This window comes from Brassica rapa, chromosome A09, assembly GCF_000309985.2.
Source record: "Brassica rapa cultivar Chiifu-401-42 chromosome A09, CAAS_Brap_v3.01, whole genome shotgun sequence".
NCBI classification, from domain to species: domain Eukaryota; kingdom Viridiplantae; phylum Streptophyta; class Magnoliopsida; order Brassicales; family Brassicaceae; genus Brassica; species Brassica rapa.
In genome coordinates this window covers 4,996,041-5,021,460 of record NC_024803.2, presented here as the reverse complement: position 1 = coordinate 5,021,460, position 25,420 = coordinate 4,996,041, and the positions used below count along the sequence as shown (strand labels likewise).

The 25,420-nt window shown below is 38.6% G+C and overlaps 5 protein-coding genes across 5 annotated transcripts; all 5 read right to left on the bottom strand.

The window, feature by feature from the left end:
• Nucleotides 1–52: 52 nt before the first annotated feature.
• On the bottom strand, nucleotides 53–523 carry LOC117128408 (transcription factor RAX3-like). Its single transcript, XM_033280684.1, has one exon. It carries the CDS (start codon nucleotides 521–523, stop codon nucleotides 53–55), a length of 471 nt encoding a protein of 156 aa, XP_033136575.1.
• A 4,369-nt stretch (nucleotides 524–4,892) lies between these two features.
• Nucleotides 4,893–5,610, bottom strand: LOC103837594 (transcription factor RAX3). The gene is made up of 3 exons (XM_033280683.1): nucleotides 5,475–5,610; nucleotides 5,165–5,277; nucleotides 4,893–5,060 (listed from the first exon to the last, which is right to left on the bottom strand). Exons 1-3 carry the CDS (start codon nucleotides 5,608–5,610, stop codon nucleotides 4,893–4,895), a joined length of 417 nt encoding a protein of 138 aa, XP_033136574.1.
• A 5,879-nt stretch (nucleotides 5,611–11,489) lies between these two features.
• On the bottom strand, nucleotides 11,490–15,977 carry LOC103837593 (protein CROWDED NUCLEI 4). The gene is made up of 9 exons (XM_033279281.1): nucleotides 15,595–15,977; nucleotides 15,048–15,257; nucleotides 14,703–14,956; nucleotides 14,355–14,625; nucleotides 14,179–14,262; nucleotides 12,401–14,085; nucleotides 12,104–12,332; nucleotides 11,842–12,004; nucleotides 11,490–11,754 (listed from the first exon to the last, which is right to left on the bottom strand). Exons 1-8 carry the CDS (start codon nucleotides 15,799–15,801, stop codon nucleotides 11,906–11,908), a joined length of 3,039 nt encoding a protein of 1,012 aa, XP_033135172.1. The 5' UTR covers nucleotides 15,802–15,977; the 3' UTR covers nucleotides 11,490–11,754; nucleotides 11,842–11,905.
• A 1,841-nt stretch (nucleotides 15,978–17,818) lies between these two features.
• LOC103837592 (cysteine desulfurase, mitochondrial) lies at nucleotides 17,819–19,571 on the bottom strand. The gene has a single exon (XM_009113948.3). It carries the CDS (start codon nucleotides 19,458–19,460, stop codon nucleotides 18,087–18,089), a length of 1,374 nt encoding a protein of 457 aa, XP_009112196.1. The 5' UTR covers nucleotides 19,461–19,571; the 3' UTR covers nucleotides 17,819–18,086.
• A 740-nt stretch (nucleotides 19,572–20,311) lies between these two features.
• LOC103837591 (LRR receptor-like serine/threonine-protein kinase HSL2) lies at nucleotides 20,312–23,976 on the bottom strand. Its single transcript, XM_009113947.3, has 2 exons — nucleotides 21,027–23,976; nucleotides 20,312–20,934 (listed from the first exon to the last, which is right to left on the bottom strand). Exons 1-2 carry the CDS (start codon nucleotides 23,614–23,616, stop codon nucleotides 20,555–20,557), a joined length of 2,970 nt encoding a protein of 989 aa, XP_009112195.1. The 5' UTR covers nucleotides 23,617–23,976; the 3' UTR covers nucleotides 20,312–20,554.
• Between the last annotated feature and the right edge of the window lie 1,444 nt (nucleotides 23,977–25,420).

The window sequence follows — 25,420 nt, the reverse complement described above, 5'->3', positions numbered from 1 at the left end:
AAATGAAACCTCTTTATATAAAAGTTAAATATTTATTAAAAAATACACATAATTAATTTGGCCCATTGAAGTAACTTGCATCTTCGGAATTAACAAGAGATGTTATGTCCTCCCAACTTATTGTGCTTTGATCTGCCGATGTACTCGTCGTTCCTCCGGCCAAAGCCGCTCCAACACCGGCTAATGATGAGTAGAATCTTGTGTCCTCGTTGGTCTCAAGATTCCCTATGTTGTTTAAGAACATATCACTGCTTGCTTCTGTCTGAAGATTACTACTCCCAAACCATTGAAGAATCTCTTGCTGCTGATGTTCATTTTGATCACCACTTGTGTTTGGTAATGGAGAATTTGTGCTGCTACTCATGATAGCAAAATCCCCTTCTGCTCCTCCTCCTGATCCTAAGTAGTAATTAGGATCTAACAAGAGCTGGGAGAAGGAGACATCAAAAGGGTTTGTGATAGAATTTTGATGCTGAGGATTATAAGGGTTTGTTCTCTCCGGTTCTTCTTCAATCTTGACCATGTTCTTGAAAGTGATCAGTGGCTTTTGTTCTAGGTTACAAGAGGGTGACGTTTGGTAGTAGTTACAACTTGTTGGTTCCATCATCACAAGAGGTACTTGATGATGAGGATGTTGGATAATTCCAAGCTTGTGGAAACTTAACATATTATTAGATGTTTAATATGTTAAGATAAACACAATAAGGAAACCTAGAAATAGGAAAAGGAAGTTTCTATTTAGGTTAGGTTTGTGTTTTCCATATCCCACATGTTAAAGGGAATTGTCTTTCATATAAATATAGGTCTAATGGAGAGGTGTTCCATATGATCTAAGTGAAACATATTGAGAGCTTTAGTTTTGAGTAGTTTCTAAAGCTAATAAGAAAAGTTGTTCTTATAACTCTTTGTGTTTCTAAGAGATCTGAATTGGTATCAGAGCCTCAGGTTGGAGACTCGATCTAAGCTTAAGTTGTAGCTTAAGATCCTGGTGCTTGTGAACAAGAGATCGCGACGGCAAGATGGCTGACGTGACTAGGGCTCCACGCACGAAGGACTTTGGATCTACATCCATCCAATGTCCGATGTTGTCATCGACAAACTACACAGTTTGGTCGATGAGGATGAAGGTTCTACTACGTGTTCATGAAGTGTGGGACACAATCGAACCCGGTTCAGATGATCAAAAGAAGAACGATGTTGCGATAGCTCTTTTGTTTCAATCTGTTCCAGAGACTTTGATTCTCCAGGTGGGAGAACAAACCGCATCAAAAGAGATCTGGAACGCCATCAAGTCGCGACACCTAGGAGCTGATCGTGTAAGGGAGGCGAGACTTCAGACGTTGATGACAGAGTTTGATAGGTTGAAGATGGATGATTCAGATACGGTCGATGACTTCGCGGGGAAGATATCGGGCCTATCATCCAAAGCAACCTCGTTGGGAGAAAACATAGAAGAATCCAAGATGGTCAAGAAGTTCTTGAAGGGTCTTCCAAGACACAAGTATATCCAGATCGTAGCATCACTTGAGCAAGTCCTAGATCTCAACTCGACGGGGTTTGAAGACATAGTTGGAAGGCTTAAGGCGTACGAGGAGCGTGTAGGAGAAGAAACTCAGAAAGAAGACCAAGGGAAGCTAATGTTTTCGAACAATGAAGAGCATAGTCAGAGGGGCTATGAGAATTCCCGTGGTAGAGGAAGAGGACGGAACGGTAGAGGCAGAGGTCGAGGTAGGTCACACAACCAAAACCGTGCGTCACACACCGAAGATAACAACTCGAAGAAGAATCGTTCAAAGTTGATATGTTGGAGATGTGACAAGCCTGGTCACTACGCAACTGTCTGTCCCGAAAAGACAGAGAAGAATCAAGAAACTAACCTAAACGAGACAGAAGAGGCTGATGCACTCTATGTACACGAGGTGGTGTTTTTGAATGAAGATAAGGTGATTCCGAAGAATCTTGATATCGACAAAGGCAATGCAAGTGTCTGGTATTTGGATAATGGAGCGAGCAATCACATGACAGGGAACAAGGAGTTCTTTTCGAGTTTGAATCTCAACACCAAAGGGAAGGTGAAGTTTGGTGATGGATCGTGTGTTGACATTGTAGGAAAGGGTGTGGTTACCTTTGTGTGCAAGACTGGAGAGAAGAAGGCACTCAAGGACATATACTACATACCCGATCTGAAGCACAATATATTGAGTCTTGGGCAAGCAACAGAGAACGGATGTGAGGTTAACATGAAAGATGTCTACTTAACGCTCACAGATTCGCATGGAAGGTTGCTAGTTCGTGTGACAAGATCTCCAAACCGTCTCTACAAGACCCCTATGGAGATAAGCTACCCGGAATGTTTACATGTCAGGGACGAAGATGCTACATGGAGGTGGCATGCTCGACAAGGACATATATGCTATGGAGTGATGAACAACATGGTAAGGAAGGAGATGGTCGTAGGAATGCAGAGTGTAACACACGAAGAAGGCGTGTGTGACACATGTCTCGCAGAGAAGCAAACGAGACACTCATTCCCGAGTGTAACACACAAAGAAGGCGTGTGTGACACATGTCTCGCAGGGAAGCAAGCCAGAGACACATTCCTGACTAAGGCCATGATTTGTACATCAAAGCCAGTGAGATTATTGCTTGGAAATTTGTGTGGATGTATCACACCACCAACACCAGCAGATAATCGTGAGGCATTCTATCGGTTCAAAAGATCTCACACCGATAGAGGAGGAGAGGTTGCCTCAGCTATGTTCAATCTAGGTTGCACCGATAGAGGAGGAGAGGTTGCCTCAGATGTGTTCAATCTAGGATGCACCGATAGAGGAGGAGAGATTGCCTCAGATGAGTTCAACCTATCTTGTGAAGAAGATTGGGTTGAAGCTATGGAAGACGAGTTGGAGTCTATCACAAGAAACAAGATATGGGAGCTTGTAGATAGACCGACTGGTTCTGAGAAGAAAAGAGAAGAGGATCGAGTTTGTGTGTTACACAAGACGTTGCATGTGTTACGCCAGGCACCCAGAGCATGGAGTGTGAAACTTGATCAGGTTCTCAAGGAGATGAGATTTGAGAAGTGCACGAAGGAACCATCAGTGTACTGCAAGACTGAAGGAGGAGACGTCTTGATCATTGCCATCTACGTTGATGATCTATTTGTGACAGGGACTTCACTTAAGATGATTAGGCAATTCAAGGAGGAGATGTCTAAGAAGTTCGAGATGTCAGATTTAGGTAAGCTAACGTACTACCTTGGCATAGAGGTGATTCAAGGAGCAGACAGAATCAGAATAAAGCAAGAGAGGTATGCTCAAGGAATCCTGTGTGACACAAAGATGGAAGTGTGTAACACGACTCACGAAGGAGTGTGTAACACGACTCACAGAGGAGTGTGTGACACAAAGGTGGAAGCGTGCGACACAACGCACGTACCAATGAAGTCAAGGTTCTCAAAGGATGAAGATGAACCAGAGATAAAACTGTTGGGTGTTGAGCAGAAGGCCGACATCTTTACCAGAGCTCACGTACGCAAGATGGCGGATGTGACCAGAGTTATCATTGCAGTGAACTTCAGCCACAAGACTCATCGCAACTTAAGTGAAGAGGTCATGAGAAGGTTATACAAGAACTGGGCCGATTCTAAGAAGAAGCGGTACGGAAGCAAGGAGAGCATCCGGTCTAACCTTGAGAAAGATGTGAATTCAATGGGTGGATTCGCACACCATGGTGTGGTGGAGGATGATTACTTGATGATTAAGTTCAAGCAAATGAGGAGCTTAATCGGAGTTCAAGAAATTGATCTCCCTAATTCAAGTTGGAATTAAGGGGGTGAATGTTGGATAATTCCAAGCTTGTGGAAACTTAACATATTATTAGATGTTTAATATGTTAAGATAAACACAATAAGGAAACCTAGAAATAGGAAAAGGAAGTTTCTATTTAGGTTAGGTTTGTGTTTTCCATATCCCACATGTTAAAGGGAATTGTCTTTCATATAAATATAGGTCTAATGGAGAGGTGTTCCATATGATCTAAGTGAAACATATTGAGAGCTTTAGTTTTGAGTAGTTTCTAAAGCTAATAAGAAAAGTTGTTCTTATAACTCTTTGTGTTTCTAAGAGATCTGAATTAATGAGAGATGTCAATCAAAGTCCCACATTGGATAATTAGACAAGGAGTGTCTAATATATAAAGAGATGTCCAACTCTAATAGTATGAGGCCTTTTGGGAAGGAAACCAAAAGTAAATCCATGCGGGCTAGCCTCCTAGGCCCAAAGTGGACAATATCGTACTAATAAGATAAGATAGAGTTGGACACGGGATTTCGCAATCCCAACAATTGGTATCAGAGCGGTTGACGAGAAATCTGCAAGAAGACCAAAATACCCTTCGAGTAGGAATGGGACCCTTCAAGGTGGAAAGGGAGGTTCGGCAGAAATTAGTCAGAAGATCCTGGAATTGTGGGAAGAACATTCTCAAAGCAACTCAAAGTAACCTTGCGACTAAGGGTGTCGAATGTCGAAGATGCGACAAGGCACCGAGATGATTCGCTAGAGGAAAAAGGGCACAAGGTGTGTGGTCCTTAGCTTGAGGGGGAGAATGAGAGATGTCAATCAAAGTCCCACATTGGATAATTAGACAAGGAGTGTCTAATATATAAAGAGATGTCCAACTCTAATAGTATGAGGCCTTTTGGGAAGGAAACCAAAAGTAAATCCATGCGGGCTAGCCTCCTAGGCCCAAAGTGGACAATATCGTACTAATAAGATAAGATAGAGTTGGACACGGGATTTCGCAATCCCAACAGAGGAAGCTGTTGTAGTAATGGCCATGGTGATGATCCAAACATATTTTTCAGATAAAGATCCGTACTACCATTGATGTGGTCATGTCCTTCTTGTTGTCTCTTCATCATCACCATCTCTTGCTTCATCCGAGCTTCTTGAAACTCTTTCCTTTGTTTGTTTAGAAGCTTCTTCTTTAGCCTCGTGTTCCAATAGTTCTTGATATCGTTGTCCGTTCTTCCCGACAGTTGTGCAGCAATTATAGACCACCTTAAAGAAATTCATTAAACACATATTCAAGACCAGAGTCAATTTGATAATACTCACCATTTGTTATACAATGCAAGTATAAAGTACCTGCTACCAATAGTAACATAGAGGTTACAAATGATGTTGTCTTCTTCCTCAGAGAAGCCACCATGTTTGATGTTTGGTCTCAAATAGTTGAGCCACCTTAGTCTGCAACTCTTCCCACATCTCCTTAGACCTAAACCATGTACATACATAGACATTTATATATCAATAAGCACATATATACAGAAATTATATGTGTTATTGTCTCCAATTATTTGAAAACTTAATGTTAATATTTGAATCAATAGTTACAATAAGACTATACAAAACGTCTCAAGTAATTTGAAAATTTAGTGCGAATTTTAAATAAAAATAGTTTTAAGTATATACCAATCTTTTGAGGCAAAGCGATCCAGTTGCCTCCTGTACCACTATTCTCGATGTAATCTTTGAGTTTGGCATCTTCCTCAGGAGACCAAGGCCCTTTCTTCACGTTGGCTTTGTCACAACACGGTGCCCTTCCCATCGTATTGATTCTTGACTCTTGATCTTATTCTTATTGTATCTCTTTCTCTCTTTCTCAATTATGTTGATGTTGAAGAGGAGGAGAATGATGGTGTGTGATGGTGCGTGTGTAAGGTTATATATACATAAATTGAAGTGTGTGTAATGGAGAAAAGTATATGTGAATGTAGAAAATGAAAAGGAGATCGAGTATATAATAGCTGGAGCCTGGAGGAGGTTGTCTTTCATGTGATTGAAGATGTCAAAAAGTAAGGGATTAAAATAACAATGAATCAAAAAGTGACTTTATGGATTGAAATTTTCATGATATATATTGTGAGGTGATATTGTTAGAATTTATAGGTGGCACAGAAGGGGGAGACTAATGTTTTTCTCCTTTGTCTTTGCTCATATATCAGAATCTAGAGATTCAATATCTTTTGCTAATTTAAAAAGAAAATGTTTGTTTTGCTATAATGTTTTTAATCACAACCCCCATAAACCGATATTGTTTTCTTGGCCGCCCGGCGCCCGTTACCCTTTGACTCTTTTTATCGTCCTTCCTATTCTCGATTTTTATTAGGATGTGCCCATTTCACGTCAAACATGTTTCTCAATTCCATTATGGATGATCATTTAAAACAAAAATCAATTTAATAAACGTGAACAAATTCTAAGTTGAAAACAAGATGGACATGTATAAAATATTTTGTAATATGATTTTGCATGAGCTACATCTAATTCTAAGTTTATATTTACTTTTGACTTTTGAAAACAATAAACATAATATATATATGTTATATATATTAGACTCGGAAATGTATACTGTATAGGCTAGAGTCTAATGTTGAAAAGTAATCGCTATGTTATCATTTTTTATTTGCAGTCAATTATCTTTTTAATTTCCGTCATTCTATGTCTAGTAAATGTACACGTCTCTATGTATGATTTATTGTATGTTATAGGTTTCATCATAGGTGTGCCTATAGTTTATTGAAAAAGCCATTCACCTTACGTCTCTGATTAATATAACTTTTTTAAAATTCCAAAATTTAAAATATTTTCTAATCTACTAGTTTAGACTTATTAAAAAAAACATTTTTACGAAAGTCGATTAACTCACCTTCTAAATCCATGTAATAAATTTATTATTTTACGGTGTTAAACTTGTGTATTTTGTAAAAATAATATATTGTATTAAAAAATTATTTTTATTACAGTTGTAAATAAATTTATTTTTAAAATTTGTTTTAGGCCCTAAAACTTTTGGCACGGCACTGGATTTCATCATGATTCATGTCCTATATCGCAAGTAGAGGATTACTTTTTATATCATTTAGTTTTTTATCATATCTGATACGCCGTTAGGATCGTGTGATTAACTAACACAGTATGTTTACCACACAAAAAACTAACACAGTATAACATAAATAGTAAATGGCATGCAAAGATTGGAAATACTTCAAATTCATCTATATATTGTGGAACGAAATACGAATTAACTAATAATATGCATAACAGTCGGAAGTGTATATATAGTTATTACGTAAGAGTTTACTAAAGCTTGAAGCCCCACTTGCGTGGCAGCTTACGAAAAAGAAAGAAAGACCGATTATTTGTACTTTCATTGCATGTGATAAACTTGGTCATCAACAATAGCCAATAAGTGATTGGATTAGACATGTATGTATTACGTACACATGTACATATAGTACAAAGGAGTGAATTATATGTTGTAGAATGTAGACAGATACTTCGAATGTTTGGTGATAGGAATGTGTTATACAACTAGAAAATTTATAGTTCATTTTATATACACAATCTCATATTGAGCAATATCTCACTCATCAATATATTAGTATGAGACCAATTGATGTTTTGTGTACTATCTAATCGAAGTTTTATTTAATGTACCATCATACGTCTTTGTTGTATCAATTTAAAATGAAAAAGTCTTTTCACATACATTTTTTTTTAACAAAAGAGTAGTATCGTATTCGAATGCGTAACGTACTTCTTAGTCACTAATGGAACTAAATATTCCTGGATAATAAAAATGAAAATTGCCACGGAACAAAAATTCAGCATGATTGTTCCTTTATTATAAAAAAAAAATATCAATTTTTTCTTTCTTTTATCTTTTTCAATTCTAAAAGTTAATGAAATAAATAGTTTTATGAATTAAATTTTTTGTAAAAAATAGAAACAATCGATAAAACACCCATATACACAAATTGATATTTTTTTGGTTGAAAAACTTGATAAATTAAATTTTAAAAGTATGTTCTACTAAAAATAGAATTCATCATCTACAAAAATTGAGTTAATAGAGAGTGATTAAACAAGTTCATCTACTCTTTTTTTTAAACGAAAAATCTACTTTTACTTAAAATTCTAAATAGGAGGAATGTCAATAATTGTAAAGATAACTACTTTTCTGTCGAATGCAGCTTCTACTTTTATTACATATTCTACAACTTCTGGAATATGAAATCTAGAACTTTACTTTGACGGCTACGTGAAGTAAAATCTACTTATGAAATTTTTTTCTTCGTTATACGCAGTGTCGAAAGTGCTTTAATACAGATAAGAGAATCTGATTTTTGCGAAAATTTAAGAAATTTCAGTTAAGAAAATATTCTAACTTTCTAAAACGTGTATATTTGGTCACAAAATATTCTAAAAATATTTGTAATCTTTGTGCGTGCCTAAAACTTTACAAACATATATTTTTGATTTTTTGATATGTTTACCAATATATATATTCAACGTTTTTTATATATTTTTTTATATATATTGACTAAAAATTATATATGTATATTTATTTTTATTAATATATTTATTTATAGAATTATTCGAAATTCAATTGTGTATATCACGGGAATAGATAAATGTTATTGTTCATTCTATGCATGAGAATATTTTACTTTTAATTAACATTATATATTAAAATTAATAATTGAATTTAAGTATATAAGTATCGTAACAATATTAGTATATAAGTGTTAGTTATTATAGATGTTTAAAGTATAAAATTATTTATCAAATATGATTAAACATTTAAAATATTTAATAAAATTTTAAGATACTTAAATAATTTATAAATAGTTAACATACACTAAAAATTGTAATTGAAAATATCTGTTTGTAAATTTAAATGTACAATTTATAATAAAAAATATTAAAAGCCTTTAGTGTGCTCTTTATGTTAATTAAATGTTTATTATTATATTCATTTCTTTTTATTAATGTACTTACTTATATACTTATTTTGAATTTAATTGTTTATATCAAATTTTTTATATTAATATAAAACGTTAAATATATTATTTTATTAATTTTTTTAATATATTCTAAAATGTTGACTTAAATTATATATAAATATATTTTTATTTAAAGTTTTATTTTTAAGCTGTTTTTTAATATTTAGATACTTTTAAAATGTATTTATTTGATTAATTTGATTAACCAAATTAAAGTTAATTTTGAGATTATGAAAAAAAATATTAAAGAAATAACTTAATGATGGTATTATACCAAAAAGACAATTATGTTGAATTTTTGTTCCGTTTTGGCAATTTTTCCTTAAAAAAAATCAAAATTGTCAATAGTATATTAAAATATTCAAGATAATTTTTCAAATACGTCAATTAAGTTGTCCAGAAAATATCACCAATCATAGGATCACATTGGGTGGATGATGAATCACTTGTTATTTTATATGTATTATCTTCCTGAAAAGGATAGGAGTTAGTGATATGTACCAAAAGAGATGAAATGAAAGGTAGAGATGATGAATTCTGTGAGTGAATTCCGTTATGGTTGGTGAACAAAATTTTACCAACCTTGGAAATTTTTTACCACTAACACTTGTATGGATATTCTGGTTCATATATGATATAATCTATCGATCCCCTACACAAAATATTTTCTGTAATATAAAAGGGATTCTAAGATGACAAGTTTTCAAACTCACGGTGAGATTTAATAATGACTTGATAGATGGGTCTGTTTAATTCATTTAAAATGCAGCCACTTAATAATCATGCAGTATTAAAATTTAACCTAACGACGCCTGTCCCGTGGACTCGAAATGAAATTTAATCAAAGATTAGATAGGGATGTAAATATGTAATCTAAGTATTTTTGTTTTGTTTTGAAAAACTTGTAAACTAACAATTATAACTTGATAGTTGATAGAAAATTATTGATTACACTGGTTTTCCACGGAAGCTGAGATTAAGGAACAAGAAACCCCACTACCTTATAAAGTGGCGTCACAATCTATGGACCTTCTTGTATAAACGTATATGGTTAAGATTTTTAGTTTCTTATGTTAAATAAATATTGATCAATTTGGGTGTATTGTTTATTATAATTTAATGTTTTTTTCAAAAACAAGTGAAATGCGATTGAATATATTATATACTTGCTTAACATCGTGATTAGCCTGTAAATAATATTCAACTTGAAAACAAATAATCATTGGAGTTGTAAATTTTTATTGGTTCATTTGCAAGTTTAAATGAGGCTTCTAGAGGAAACAAAAAGGTTGACTTGACTTGTCGATGGTTAAAGGGTTAAAAGTCAAAACAATTTGAAAAATGTAAAGTCCTCAAATTATTGAGGTATTATTCACTGTGTTTATCATATGCTTTTGTGAATAAAATATATATCGTGAATGGGTAAAGTTATTATTATTCTAAAGATTTAAAAAGTGTGTTCTACTTCTTTGATCCAACTTTCTTTTGTTACACAATATAAAAACAAGTCGATAGTACTACATAAAACATGTTACTTTCGTAATCATGAGATAATCATGACATCCCTTTTGCATGAGTTCGACGTCTCCTCTTGTCGCTAGAAGCTTAATGAGATTTTTTTTTTTTGAAAAAGCTTAATGAGTTTATATAAGATCTTCCTCAGGAATATAGCACTTAAAAATTATACTCCAAATAAATTTCAGAAAGAAAAATACCACAACTGGATTATTTGGATTGACTTCAGGCATTAGGGATTTGAACCAGGATAGGAGGGAAGTGTCTGTCAACGGACAAAAACAGTGGGGTTCAGATTATTTTTGGGTTAGCTAAATAGTGATTAATACTAGTATATAATTAAATAAACAGACGTCAAGTTGGAAACAAATAATTAAGCTGTCACTCATTAAACTTAAAACCCCACAAATCAATGCCGATTTTTTCACCCATTTCACACGCAATTTGTTTCCAAATCTCCACCATAGCTTTCTGATGTTAGCACTTCCCATAGCCACATTATTGTTCATACATTTTATAGACAAAACCATCCAAAAAAAACGATAAAAGAGATCTAGTTTATTATTGCACTATATAGTCTAACAAGATTCAAGTTAAAAAAGACTAAACCTAATACTTATAGTTTCAAGAATCAAAGTTCTTGAATCCTTAGAAGCATAAAATTTGAACATCTTCTGCTAGTGCCGTGTGAAGAGTTTTAAACAAATTTTAAAAATAAACTTATTGATAACTATAATGAAAACAATTTTGCAATGTAATATATCGATTTCACCAAATACACAAATCTAATGCTGTAAAAGAATAAGTTTATACTACAGGCACGCTTCAGTCTTCTGCATTTACACAAAAACATCTTCTTTGTTTGGGTTTAGCTCAATTGAACTGTTCGGACTTGGAAGTATTACTTACAAAACCCAAAGGTAAACTTTTTATAAAATATATTTCTCCTTTCGCCATTTAATTAAAGCTAATAACAATTAACTGCTAATTTATTTGTTGGGTATTTGTATGCCCATAAAATTCTGGGCTACGATAGAAAGAAACCCTATAATTTGGGCCGGGCCAGCCCACTTTCGTAGCTGGATATAGCGAATGTGACACGCAGAGTAAAGACGTGCTGAGATGAGCTAAAAAGACATCATAAACACAAGACCAGACAATATAAAACCCCGAAACTGAATTCAACCGTCTTGAAACCGACAAATGATGTTCTCAGACACACAATGCAGCACACGAAAAACCAACAAATCATACTCTCTTCTTCCTACCTACTTAACATACCACAACACTCTACTCGCTTGGAATCACAGAGTTTTAAAAACCAATCAAATCCATTTACATACTCAAAATCTTTATCTAAAGCAAACCCAAAAGGATCCATAGAGTTCCTGCATCAACAAACAAGAAGTTTTGTTAGCGAATTTGATGAGCTTTATCTCAAGTGTGGGGGTTGTTTGGTGAAGTCTGAGATGTACCTTATATGCATATATCTCCTGTCGCAGCTTTCTTCTTCCTAAAATTGTTATTCCTCAACCTGACTCATGTTACAATGCCACCATCCTCAGAATCCTTCTCCTCTCTGTTATCAGACTCAACTTCCTTCTGAGTCACTGTTTCTGGCACGTTTATCTCGGTGGTCTATAGCATAAGACAAAAGAGTATTCATTCGTTATGAAGTTTTCTGAAAATGTAATGAGAAACATTTTGCATTTGAGAGGGTGTGTGTCTGAAACATACCTGATTGCAATCACTATCTTGTTTCCTCTCCTCTACCATCTTTGTTCCTGCTTCAGAAGGATTTTCTGAGCAATCAATGTTTGTCACTTTGTTGATTACCTCTGTCTCACACGTTACTTTTGTGATCTTCACGGTTTCACTAATGACTACCATACCACTTGGTGTCTCGGTTTGGCTTGGTGGCAGTTCATGTTTGTCCTCAGGAACATTTCGAGGGCTTGAGATTACACTGAGAGAACAATGATTAAAGCTTTAATAAAAAGAAAAATTGAATGTTATTGAGCAATCCGAATCTACCTCTCTGGATCAGCATCAGGAGATTTTTGGGTAACATCATGTTTCCTCTTTTTGTTACTGCTTGGCCCAGTAGAGTCATTTCCAGATGCGTTACCTCTTCTTTTCCTTCCGGCTTCAAGTCTTTCAACTGCAATGGACATCCCCTCGGTGTAAGCCTTCGATGAATCTAGCTTCATCTTTTCTGAAGGCAATCCTCTCTCTTCTTCATGATGATGCATTGGAGGTGATTTCTCTGGAGACTCTGGAGAAGTCTTGAATATCCGATTAGTGTATCGTTTAATCCATGATAATGGAGCGGCAGATGAAGGGCTTGAACCATTGTTTTGTCTTTCCATAGAAGAGTTGTTATAACCATCTTCGCTATTACTCACAGTGCTGACTCCATTTTGCAACTCCACCTTCTGCTTCAGAGCAGAAACCTTTTCCCAGCTACGCTCCAAATTGGAGAGCTGCATTTTAGCCATGGACATATCATCTAAAGCAACTTTCAGATTCTCCAACTTCTTCAGTTCTTCAATCTCATGTCGGATTTCTTCTCTTTCAGATCGAAGCATATGCCTTTGCTTCTCTAGTTTTTCTCTTTGAACCTTTAGCTCTTCAACCGAATCCTTCAGCTCAGCCCACTCTCTCTCCCTCCTCTCACGGTCCAGTTTGATCTCCAGCCTCTCGACATCCAACCTCTTTAGTTCCACTTGGACTTGTTCTAACTCTTTCTTCGCTGATTCCTTGAGGGACTGTATACGTTCCTCTTCCAACTTCTTCTCTTGCTCAAAAGCCTTTTCTCTCTCCCTCGAAGCATTCTCCAACTCTTCTCGTTTGTTCTCAATGCAATACTCCAGCTCTCGTTTCTGCGACTCAATACCCAACAAGAAGTCAGCACGTTCGCGTTGTATCTTGCTAAGCCACTCTGAATGCTCCTCCACCATTTTATTCATGAACTCTTCACGCTCTCGGTTAAGCGCCTCCACATCGTTTTTGTGCTGATTCCTCAACGCATCCCTTTCCTCCCTGATGTTATCACGCTCGTCCTTGAGATACATTGAGAAAGCCTCCCTTTGACGAGTTATGTACTCAGCTTCTTTTCTCAACTCTTCCCTTTTCACATCAATGTGTTCCCACTCAGCTTCGAACTTAGCTTTCTCCACCTTCAATCTATCTGCTTCGACCAGCAGTTCATGCTTTTGACCCCTCAAATCATCTAACTCCTCCTTGAGGTTCAACTCCAGAATGGATAATTCACTTGTCTCGCTCTTCAATGCTTCAAGCTTTTCTGTTGCGGAGTCAACGCGTTTTCTCTTGTCTTCTAGTGATATCAAAGACTGCTGTAGATCTAAGTCTAATTTTCTAAGCCGGTCCTTCTCATCCTCCAGCAGAGCTGTCTTACGGTTGATATCTTCCTCTAAAGCATTCAAATGCTTCTCTTTCTCGTTAAGATTATAAGACCTCTCCGTTATGTCCTTTTCTTTCTCTGCCAATGCCCTTGACTGAACTTCCAAGTCATGTTCCTTTTCACCAACAAGGTCTTCCCTCTGCCTGATATCAACCTCTCTTAGTTCCCAAGCCCGTCTCTTGCTCTCGATTTCATCTTCCACCGCTTTGTACTTGCTTTCCAACTCAGCTTCCACATCGGATTTTCTTTTCCTCAGGATAACCTCTTGATTTGCTAAGACCTTCTGAATCAGCTCCTGTGTATTGATAGTTTAAAAGCATTTTAACTCTTGCAAACTAAAGTATGAATGATAACTACAAAGTTCGTTAGAATGAACAAGTAAACTCACAGATTCTTTGGTGGCAATTTTTTCTTCAGCAACAAGCAGCTCTTGCTCTTTCTTAAGTAGTGAAGATTCCCTTTCAGAGACAGCCTGTTATTGCAAGGGAACAAAACATAAATGCTATAAGTTCTTTGGTTGACGTGTTGAGCAACAGTAGAAACAACAGATATGTGTATACAAACCTCTTCTCTTTTAGCAAGCGAAGCCAGCTCGATCTCCAAATTGGATTTTCTGTCCTCAAAGGCTCTACGTTCCTCCTCAAATGTACTCTTTGCAGACTCTAACCCCTTCTGAAGTTCAGCTAGTTCTTGGGATTTACCAAAAATGTGATCTTCTCGCTGGTTTAGTGAAGCTTGTGCATCCAATAATCTTTCATGCTCTTGCTGCAAGCTCTTTCGCCTCTCACTTAGAGTCTGTCGCTCAATAACGATCTCGCTCTCTCTTGTTTCAGACCTAAACCATAGAACGAATGGAAACAGCTTAATACCACAAATGCCCTATAGTCCAGTTAACAGAGACAGAAGACTTACTCAGACTTGAAAGATGCAAGACGGCGAGCAAGATCATCTTCACGGCTCTCAACTTCCTTCAATTTTCGCTCTGCAATCCGGTGATACCGGTTAGCTTCAGCCTGTAGAGCCTCAGCTGCGCGCATTTTTGCTTCAGCATCTGCAAATTTCTTGAGAGCATCCTCAATCATACTGTGACCTTCAGACAGTTTACTCTCCGCAGAAACTTTCGTCTCGGCACACTCTGCACGAATCTCATGCACAGTCTTCTCCAGCTGAGGACAAACAGAAGAAAACAAAATCAATTAAAAAAAATTGAAACAACCCTTTTTTGCTAGCTCTCAAAAGTTAAAAGGAAGGACTTACACTAGAGATACACTCTTTAGCAACCCCAACATCTTTCTTCAAACTCTCTTCTCGTTTCTTGGCTTCAGCCAAGGCGGAGACATACGCAGACAGATCGCGCCTATGTGCAAGGTCGGCTTCATCAACAGAGGACTTAACCTCCTCATACTTGGACAGCAAATCGTCTTTCTCCATGATTAGAAGACCCATGTTGTGTTGGTAATCATACACCTAACATAAATAAAAACAATCTCAGAAAGAATCAAAGCTGAAAAGAGAAACAAAAATCGAGACTTTAAGACTTCGAAAAAGCAAAGCAATAACTCTCCATCAAACCAATTCCATACAATAAATGTACAACCTTGACCCACGACCAACAAAACGAACGGTATGAACAGTTGTTCTCCTTACTTACTTAGCCGGGAAAAAATCAAATTCATATCAACTCAGAATTGAACTATTAGGCACAACCTAATCCCAGTGATTCTAACACTCGCTAAAGCCTTAAACATTGTGTAATTCTACAAGAGATTAAATTAGGGAAGAATTGAAAAGAAAAAAAACGAACCTCGGATTCGAGCTTGGCGATGTAAGCGATTAAGGCGGCTTTATCCCTCTTTTTGATGGATTGTTCATCGAATCCAGCTTCCTTGAGACGCTTCCACATGACTTCTTCGCTGATAGGGCTTTTCAAAACCCTAGACCCTGGCGTAATCGCTAATCTGGTAGTAGCCGGTGTTCTCGGGACTCGCTCCGAGCTAGAAGACGTCGCCATCTCCGTAACTAATCGAACCGCCAAAAGTTTTCACCGATCTAGGATCAGAATCGCGACTATAGTCTCTTCTCTCTATCTGAAGAAGAAGATACTCGGTCGCAGAGTAGTCTAGTCTCTCTCTCTCTCTCTCTCTCTCTCTTTTTTTTTAGGTCAAAATGGTTTTATATTCAACTAGTCCAAAAAGTATCAGCGGAAGTAGCGTTTTAATTTAAAGGCTTTCACATATTCGTTTTAAGCGGCTAAATCCAACTTTTTTCAATAGGTGATTAAATTTGGTAATTAAGATTTTTTTTTTCCGTCAATGTTTGTTTTTAATAAATCAAATGGACCAAGCCCATAAAACGGCCGAAGCCCGATTACAACGAAAGTCTGCTACAAGCCCAAAAGATGACGGGCAAAAGAAAACGCTAAACGGGCTCTCGGCCCAACCTCAGAAACCGCACAACCCAAACGGAACGCACGTCAAGGAGGCAGTCTCGACACGTGGAGTGATCTGCTCCATCAACGCGACATCCATCGTAACCGTCTCGACTTGAGCGCTTCCGCCTCAACGTCGCCGGAGCACCACCAACGAGATCCTCGTTCGTCGGAGCTTAGAAACCGTCAAGCCTCCAACGAACCCATAACCCTTCTTCACCGCACTGTCCTCACGCCGGAGAGTTCCATCGAGACTCGAGATCTCCTCCGCCTTTAAAGCACTTCAAACCCTAGACACGCGCTCAGAGAAACCATCGCTCGTCACCTCGCCGAAGAGATTCATCCTTTCTCGAAATCTCCTCCGCCGTGACCCAAACCCACCTCGACGACAACCACGCCGAACTTAACACCAATCGAATCTAGTAAACTTTACCCAAACAACACCGGGTTCCTAAGTGGCAGCGCAGAGCTTTGCAAGCCTCCGCTCTCCATAACCAAAATCCGGCGAAGGCGAGTCTGAAGGAGACTCCCTTCCCGAAAGCTAGAGCCGGCGACGGTGGATCTGTGCAAGCCTCCACCTCCCGGAAAACCACCACCTCTGAACATGCAAGCCGCTCCCTCTCCACCAGAAACCTCCAGACGAACGCGTCGTTGCTCCACAAACCGAGCCACCGTTAGGGATAGTGGCGGAACCAGAGCTCGGACAAGGCGATCGATGACAGGACGGCGAAGGAGGAGCGGCGGAGAACCACTACGACGAACAAAAAAGGACTCCGGTGCCGGCACGGACGCTCACGCACCGACCGACCGCCGGTCCTCAAGATAGATCTAACTTCTCTCTCTTCTCTCTCTTCTCTCTTTGTCCGATGTACCACAACACTGCTAATTTGGTAATTAAGATTATTCGACTCTTTCCAAGACTATATATTAATTAAAATTTAGATTTTCTTAATTCACTCTAATCCATTGAATGTTTTCATACTATGCTGTCTTTCACTTTAGAAGATAAGTATAATGTATTTGAAATTAAAATATTGAGAGAATGATTCTTGAAGATCTCTTTTAGTAACTTGACAGATGTGTTTGTGTGTATAGCCAGCCCATTGTTCACTTGTTTGCGAGTATTATTATAACTTTGAACCCCCAAAAATAAGAATTATTTATCAAACACTTCTCTTGAATCTTCTAATATTTATGATAATATTTGATAATATTGAGAGTTTATATGGATCTATTCAAACCAGATGTACTAAACTACTTATTTATATAATTTTTCTCTTGCGGATTTGTTTTGCAATGGATCATCTAATTCTAAGGGAGGACTGGGGTGATGGGGTCACGTTGAAGAGCTTTGTGAACAAGATCAGTTTGCTCCTTAGAGACCAGGCGTGCGATCCTCTTGAATCTCTGTTTCCTCTAGACCCAAAGGTTCAAGCTTTGCCTTCATGTGGCCGTTAACCAGTTAAGCAACAACAAACGCATGCTTTCTTGAATGGTTTACCCCGAGAATCCATCTAAGAAGCTATCAGTAAAGCTTAGCGAGTGGAACAGGACGTACAACAGGTGCAGCATAGAAGCTCAGAGTTTAGTGCAGAGTATATACTTAACACGAATAAGATATTAATAAATGGACTGTTACATTAACGTTTTCGCCTTACTTATTCTGCAAGTCCAACATAGAAACTCAAGAGTTTAGTTCGTGCTCTGGTTATTACAAAACCATATAACGACAATCTCTCACTTGTAATCTATCTAGAAAGCAAACATAGATAAATTACCAACATAACACAGTAACAACTCAGGATCACATCATCCGGTACAACCGGAGACCCGAGCATCCCTCTTGTACCGCACTGGTTTGAGCTGAATCAGTGCTGAGACCACTGTATGTTCTTGATATCGATACCTTCTTTAACCATCTCATAAAGCGGACTCATCTCCCTCAACTTCTCAACTTGTTTAACCGTCAGCTCCACGGCTTTATCAATCTCTTCCTCCGTAGTAAACCTACCGATCCCAAACCTAATCGAAGTGTGAGCCATATCCTCATCCACACCCAAAGCTCTCAACACATAAGACGGCTCCAAACTCGCACTGGTACAAGCACTTCCACTAGACACCGCAACTTCCTTCAAACCCATCAACAAACTCTCTCCTTCAACATAAGCAAACGACAGATTCAGATTCCCAGCATACCGACTCTCCAACGAACCGTTCACCACAACACCATCAAGCTTCTCTCTAACCCCATTCAGCAACCTCTCCTGCAACCTCTTAATCCACTTCTCATCATACTCCATCTCCTTCATCGCCAACTCACAAGCAACCCCAAACCCAACAACCTGCTGCGTAGCCAACGTCCCGCTCCTAAGCCCCCTCTCTTGCCCTCCACCGTTCATCAAAGGCTCGAGCCTCACCCTCGGCCTCCTTCTCACATACATAGCACCAACACCTTTCGGTCCATAGATCTTGTGCCCACTCATCGACATGAAACTAACGTTCCACTTCTCAACATCAACAGGTATCTTCCCTATAGCTTGAGCAGCATCGGTATGAAACGGAATCTTATGCTCCTTACAAATCCTACCAATCTCCTCCATAGGTTGCACCACGCCAATCTCATTGTTCACAGCCATAACCGAAACTAAACCGGTATCCAGTCTAATCGCCTCTCTCAACATCTCTAAATCAACTAAACCGTCGGTTTTAACCGGCAAGTACGTTACCTCGAACCCCTCCTGCTGCAAATGCCTGCACGAATCGAGAACGCACTTGTGCTCAGTCTGCGTGGTGATCACGTGCCTCTTCTTGTCCTTGTAGAAGTGCATCACGCCCTTCACCACCGTGTTGTTCGCCTCCGTGGCGCCGGACAAGAACACGATCTCCTTCGGCGAGGCGCCGATGAGCTTCGCGACCTGGATTCGAGCCACCTCGACGGCGTTCTCCGCTTCCCAGCCGTAGAGATGCGTGCGCGAGTGGGGGTTCCCGTAGTCGTAGATGGAGGAGGCGTTCATCGCGTCGAAGACTCTGGGGTCGAGCGGGGTCGTCGACTGCATATCGAGGTAGAGAGGCCTGCCTGAGATTCGAACTCCTTTCATCACGATCGCGTGTTCGTCGCCTGGGTAGGGTTCGGACGCCGTCGCGGCGGAGGTGGTGGACAAGTGGTGGCGTCGGGAGACTGCGCCGCCGTGTGGTTTCGTTAGAGATCGGCGGAGGGTGGAGAAGATAGCCTTAGACGCCATTTTTTTTTTCTCCAATTGGTGCGTTGTTTCTCTTCTCTTCGATTTGCTTCTTCAATGCTTATCGGATGTGAGCGTCGCTGGCGGTTTCGTGACAGAGGCGACGTGGTCGTCTCTGGAGCCCTAAATTGAAAGAAGAAGGCTTGTGGATATCTGATGGGCCAAATGTTACTGACCAATACCATATTCTTTGGCCCAAGAGTTTTTTTAGTTTGTTTTTCATAATTATATGTTCTGAACTTTTGAAAATGACATAAATTTAATTGTTTATATTGAGACTTGTTATAGATTTATATGTTATTCAGGTTTAACATTGGTGTGTCTTGTTCAATGTGATTTGTATTCATTTATAAACCTATGAGATTGTGTTTTTCTTTTATTGTACTTTTATTTAGTTTATTTGGTAAAGTAAACTGTAAAGTATTAGAGGTTTAAGTTTACCTGTGAGTTTTATTAAATTATATCATAAATATTTTGTTATAAAGTTGATTTTAATTTTCAGCTTTTTTATTGAGATTTTGAAAAACAAATACATTATTTACACAAACAAAAAAATGAAACCAAGTTGAAAAAATGAACTCAATTTTTACATGAATCTTTGATAAGATTATTGGACCAAAAGAAGCTTTCATATCTTTAGATTAAAATCATTGAAACTTTTGATTAATTTAGATAAAACGAGCAAGAGTAGAAGGTATTAACAATTCAAAGACATCAGACTTTGTCTTGAATGCAGGTCTTGGAATAAAGTTGAGCATAGATCCCTCTTGAAGCAAAAGCAAAAACACTCTTGATGGTGATGCAAAATGTTTTTGGAGCATGAGTTACACCAATGTTTATCCGAAGAGGATTGGTACATAGATCTGCCTCATATATTGGTTTATCGAGAACATCAACAATGATATTGTCTTTTAGACTATTAAATTTTATGTTTGCAAAATCTTATAGCTTAGTCCATGCTTCTTAATTAATCTTTAAATTAACAAAAAAAAAAGATAACTAGCTATGTAAGTTTTTAAAATTAGTTTTCCAATAGCCCACCTATGACTAAGTAACAATCTTAGTATTAAAACCAGATGAAGAAAACGAACACCGTCTCACTCAAGTGGCTTCTTCTCTTTGAGCAGCTCTACTACTTTCCTCATGGTCGGCCTACTAATCGGAAACGAAGACGTGCAAAGCAACGCAATCTCAAAAACTTTATCTACCTCTTCATACTCCCCCCTAGAAAGTTCCATCTTTGGATCCACAAGCTTACTAAGATCTCGACAATTTCCAGGTGAATCTTGAGTCATAGCTTTGTCTTCAGGTGATGGAGAAGAGTAAGACAAAGCTGACTCCATTGCAAACTTAACAATGTCTTTATTCTCCCCAAACGACGAATCATTTGGTCTTTTACCCGTAATCAACTCGAGTAATACGACACCAAAACTATACACATCGCTCTTCTCATTCACTCTCGACGTATAACCATATTCTGCATGTGCAATCACAACCAACAGAATAAAAATAACATTCATAAATATTTGGTTATCCGGTTTATTTCGGTTTAGCATTTAGAATTCGAACCTGGAGCAATGTAGCCGTAGGATCCAGCAACACAAGACATAGGAGAAACATCCGAGACACCATTATTGACTTCTCTTCTCAACGGTTTAGCTAAACCGAAATCAGCAACACGTGGCTTCATCTCATGGTCCAACAATATATTATTGCTTTTGACGTCGCGGTGAAAAATCGGCGGAACAGAGTCATGATGTAGGTAAGCAAGTCCTTGAGCTGCACCCAGCGCGATCGAAAACCGTGTCGTCCAATCAAGCGGAGAAACGGCACGATGTTCTTTCTCCGAATGCAAAACGTCGCCCAAGCTGCCGTTTTCCATATACTCGTACACTAAAAACCGAAACTCCTCGCCGCTGCAACACATGAGAAGCTTCACTATGTTACCATGTCTGACCCGACCCAGAATCTCTACCTCAGATCTGAAAACAGATTCGGATTCGGGTTTTTGACCCGGTCCACCCCAAAGTTTCTTCACCGCGAGCGTTTGGCCTGACTTTAGTGTCACTCTGTAAACCAAACCCGACCCGCCCGACCCGATTATGTTATCATCTGTTAATTGCGGGTATATGTCTTCCTCAGTGAACCCGATCCGCTGGAAAATGGTTACTTTATCGGTCCGGTTCGGTTTTCTCTGGAATAACGGTTTGGTTTTAATAAAAAGCCAAACCAAAGCTCCGATTAGTACAACGATGCAGACTACGGAGATAACCAGGATAAACCGGGGCTCGGGTTTGGATCGGCAAGGTCGAATCGGATCCATATCCGGAGCACAGAGTCCCGGGTTACCCAAAAAACTCGGTAGAAAAACATCTTGTTGAAAACCAGAAGGTATCTTCCCGGAGAGTTTGTTATCGGAGACGTTGAACAGATTCAGCTTCAGCTTCAACAACTCCGCCGGGATCTCACCGGAGAGTTGGTTGTTGGAGAGATCCAGATAGTTCAAAACCGGTAACTCACCGAGCTCCGGTGGAATTTCGCCGCGGAGACGGTTATCGGAGAGATTCAACTCCGTTAACTTGGCGCATGAACTCACCGAACTCGGGATCTCGCCGTCGAGCATGTTCTCCTGCATCTCCACTCTCTCCAGATTCTTCAATCGGTTAATGCAAGAGGGAATAGATCCTGAGAAACGGTTACGGCTGAGATCGACGTCCCTGAGTCCTTCGAGATCACAGATTCTCGCCGGAATCGCACCGGACAACTTGTTTCCGGAGATCTCGAGCTGAGAGAGCTGACGAGCTTTGGATATCGACGGAGGAATCGAACCTTCTAATCGGTTGTTAGATAGCTCGAGACGAGTGAGAGGAAGCTCCCAAAACTTAACCGGAACTTCGCCGGAGAGTTTGTTATCCGCCATTCTAATATAATTAAGCGTGTCGCACTCACCGTACGTTTCCGGAATCTCGCCGCTTAACTGATTGCTGAAAATGATTAGCTTTTCAAGTTTCTTCCCGTAGCATAGATACGGAGGCAACTCACCGGAGAATCTGTTAGTCGAGACGTCGAACTCAGTTAAACCGGAGAATTTACCGAAACTCGTAGGTAAACTCCCGGTGAAACTGTTGTTAAAGATCTTGAAATCAACGAGATTAGGATTCAAAGCAATGCCACGTGGCAATTCACCGGTGAATAAATTATCATTGAGATGGAAAGAAACGACCTGGAGAGCGGCGATCGTCTCAGGCAAATCACCGGAGAGATTATTCTGCGAAACGTCGAAATTCCTCATAGCCGTTAAGTTTCCGATACTCTCCGGCAATTTTCCCGATAGCTGATTGATGTAAAGCACCATTTGATAAATCGATTTTAGCTTTCCGATGCTCTCCGGTATCTCTCCGGAGAGACCGTTCTGAGCTAAATCGAGATTCACCAGGGAAACCAGATTCCCGATCGAATCAGGAATCTCTCCGACGATGTTCGAGTTAGTTAGCCGGAGATAAGTCATCTTCGTCAAGTTCCCAAACGTCGACGGAATCGGACCAGGCTCGAACTGAACGTACGCGAGCTCGAGGCGAGTCAACTCGGTCAGGTTACCCAAGAATGCCGGAACGATTCCGCCGAGCGAGTTGCCGTTGAGATTCAGAACTTGCAGAGATGCAAACTTTCCGTAGCTTTCGGGGATCTCGCCGGAGAAAAAGTTGGACTCCAGTTCGAGAACGCGTAGGTTACGAAACTCCGGCGAAAACTCCGGTAAGTTCCCGGAGAAGCTGTTTTCTGTGAGGATCAGGACGTGGATTCGAGAGCATAGTGAGAGAGGAGATGAATCTATCGTACCGTTGAGATTGTTTTTAGAAAGAGTGATGTTGATGAGCGTACGTATACGGCAGAACCCGTACGGGAACCCACCGGAGATTCCGTAGTCGGAGAGATCTATTGCCGTGACGGCGCCGTTTTTGGAGTCGCATGTGATTCCAGTCCAGTTACAGGGATTCCGGTTATCTCCGGTTATGACCCAATCATTTAACTTTCCTTCCGGGTCAGAAAGTCTGCTGGTTTTGACTCTGCTCAGTATCTCAGCGTCTCCGTTGGAAGAAGCTTGGAGAACGCATGAAAGAACAAGTAACAAGAAGAGAGAAGTAGTAATGGTGGTGGTCATCGTTTTGGGGAAGAGAGAGTTAAGAATGTGAGAATATGTTCATGAAGTTTTCATGGGGTTTTTGATGGGGTAGAAAGTTAAGTAACGTTTAGAGATTTGTAATCTTCTATTTAAAGATGAAGGGACTTAAAGGTTTACTAATGGCATTTGTTTTGTTTTCTCTCTTTTGTTTCACATGGGAAGTAGGGCTAAGTCTAGTGACAGTTTTTTTGTTGGGCTTTCAAGTGGCTGGAGTCCAAACATATGTTGAAAAAGGAATCTACAATAACGCTATTTAAACAAAATTTGGTGGACCTAACATAAATTATGTATAGTAAAATTGACTAATGTAGAAAAAATGATTTGATCATACGTTTACTACAAAACTGGTATTTATATGGAGATTAAGCCAATGAAAAAAAACTAGTTTTGTCGAAATTAATACTCTATGGAAACGAAACAAATCTGCAACAAAAAATTGCTTATATATGTATATTTTGATGGAAAATGAATTATTGTCATTATTTAAGAGATACTATGATTATTAGAAAATAGAAACATAACGGCAAATTTGTGAAGAAAGAGAAGTGTGAGCAACGCATGAGCTCAAATGTCAAAATCTCCTTTTGGGTAACGGACAAGAGAAGTGGAGGGAAAGAATGTGAGAGTGAGTTTTAAATCTACTTTATGTATTTCTGTTTCCCACAACAGAAACAGAAAGAATATAGCGACATATGAAGTAAAACCGAAAGTATGTATTATGTATAAAAGCACGTAAGTTCGCACCAAGAACCTAAAAATAGATCATACTGTAACGTGGACGTTAACTAACTATAACCAATTGGTTTTAGTCGTTGCGAATTTTCAACACCAGAGTTGGATATTACTACTAGATATGGATGTTTTGGCCTTCTTGTGTTTGTTTTAATGCTCTTAGATTTGCGTTTACGTATCAACAAAAATTATACTTCATAAGAATCCATAATGTTTACGTTTGGCATTTCCTTTTTTGTGTTCTAACTTTTCTTTGCGAGGTGCGTATAATACAATTATAAAATGGTCTCAGTGACTTAAAACATTTGTGGTTTATTCAAATGAAAAAAAATATTATATTAAGCCTAACTATATATTTTAAGAGAAACTTAAAACCAAATAGCCCAGTAGCATTGACTTAGGGATGGTAAGTGAATCTTAGATAGTTAGAAAGGTAAATGAATGCATGGAGAACAGGGATGTTAGGTGATGTGTGTAGACTTTGTAATCAACTCTTCTTTGGTGGTCTTCAGTTAGGCGCAGTTAATGTCTAATCTGAGATAAATAATTTAACAGTGTAACGAGACTTCTTTGCAATTTTGCTCCATCTCTCTCAACTACTCGAGGAGAAACTAGAACCAGATTGACATAGGATTCCTCGGAATCTGAGGCTTCTTCTTAATTAGCATTCAATTATGAATTCTAAACTACCACCAATTCATCTAATTATTTTCGCTTTGGAATATGCAATCGCCGTGAAGACTCTTCTGTCTGAATCTAGTGTTCTGCGTTTCTCTTTCCCAAAAACAAATTTAAAATTTATCACTGGTCATTACAAGAAGTACATTCACTGTCCACAAGAAAGAAACAAACAATTACCAATAGATGGTGCATTATTTAACGATAATCTTTTTATTATCATTCATATACTGGATTCTGTTGAATGAGCAAGAGTAAATTTAGTTAGGAAAAAAAGGTTGTGGTGCGAATTTTAAAATTTTGAAGAGAACATAATAAGAATGTATAGTTTGTGGGTTTCTAAGTATAAGACCATAACTTTAGATGGTTGTTG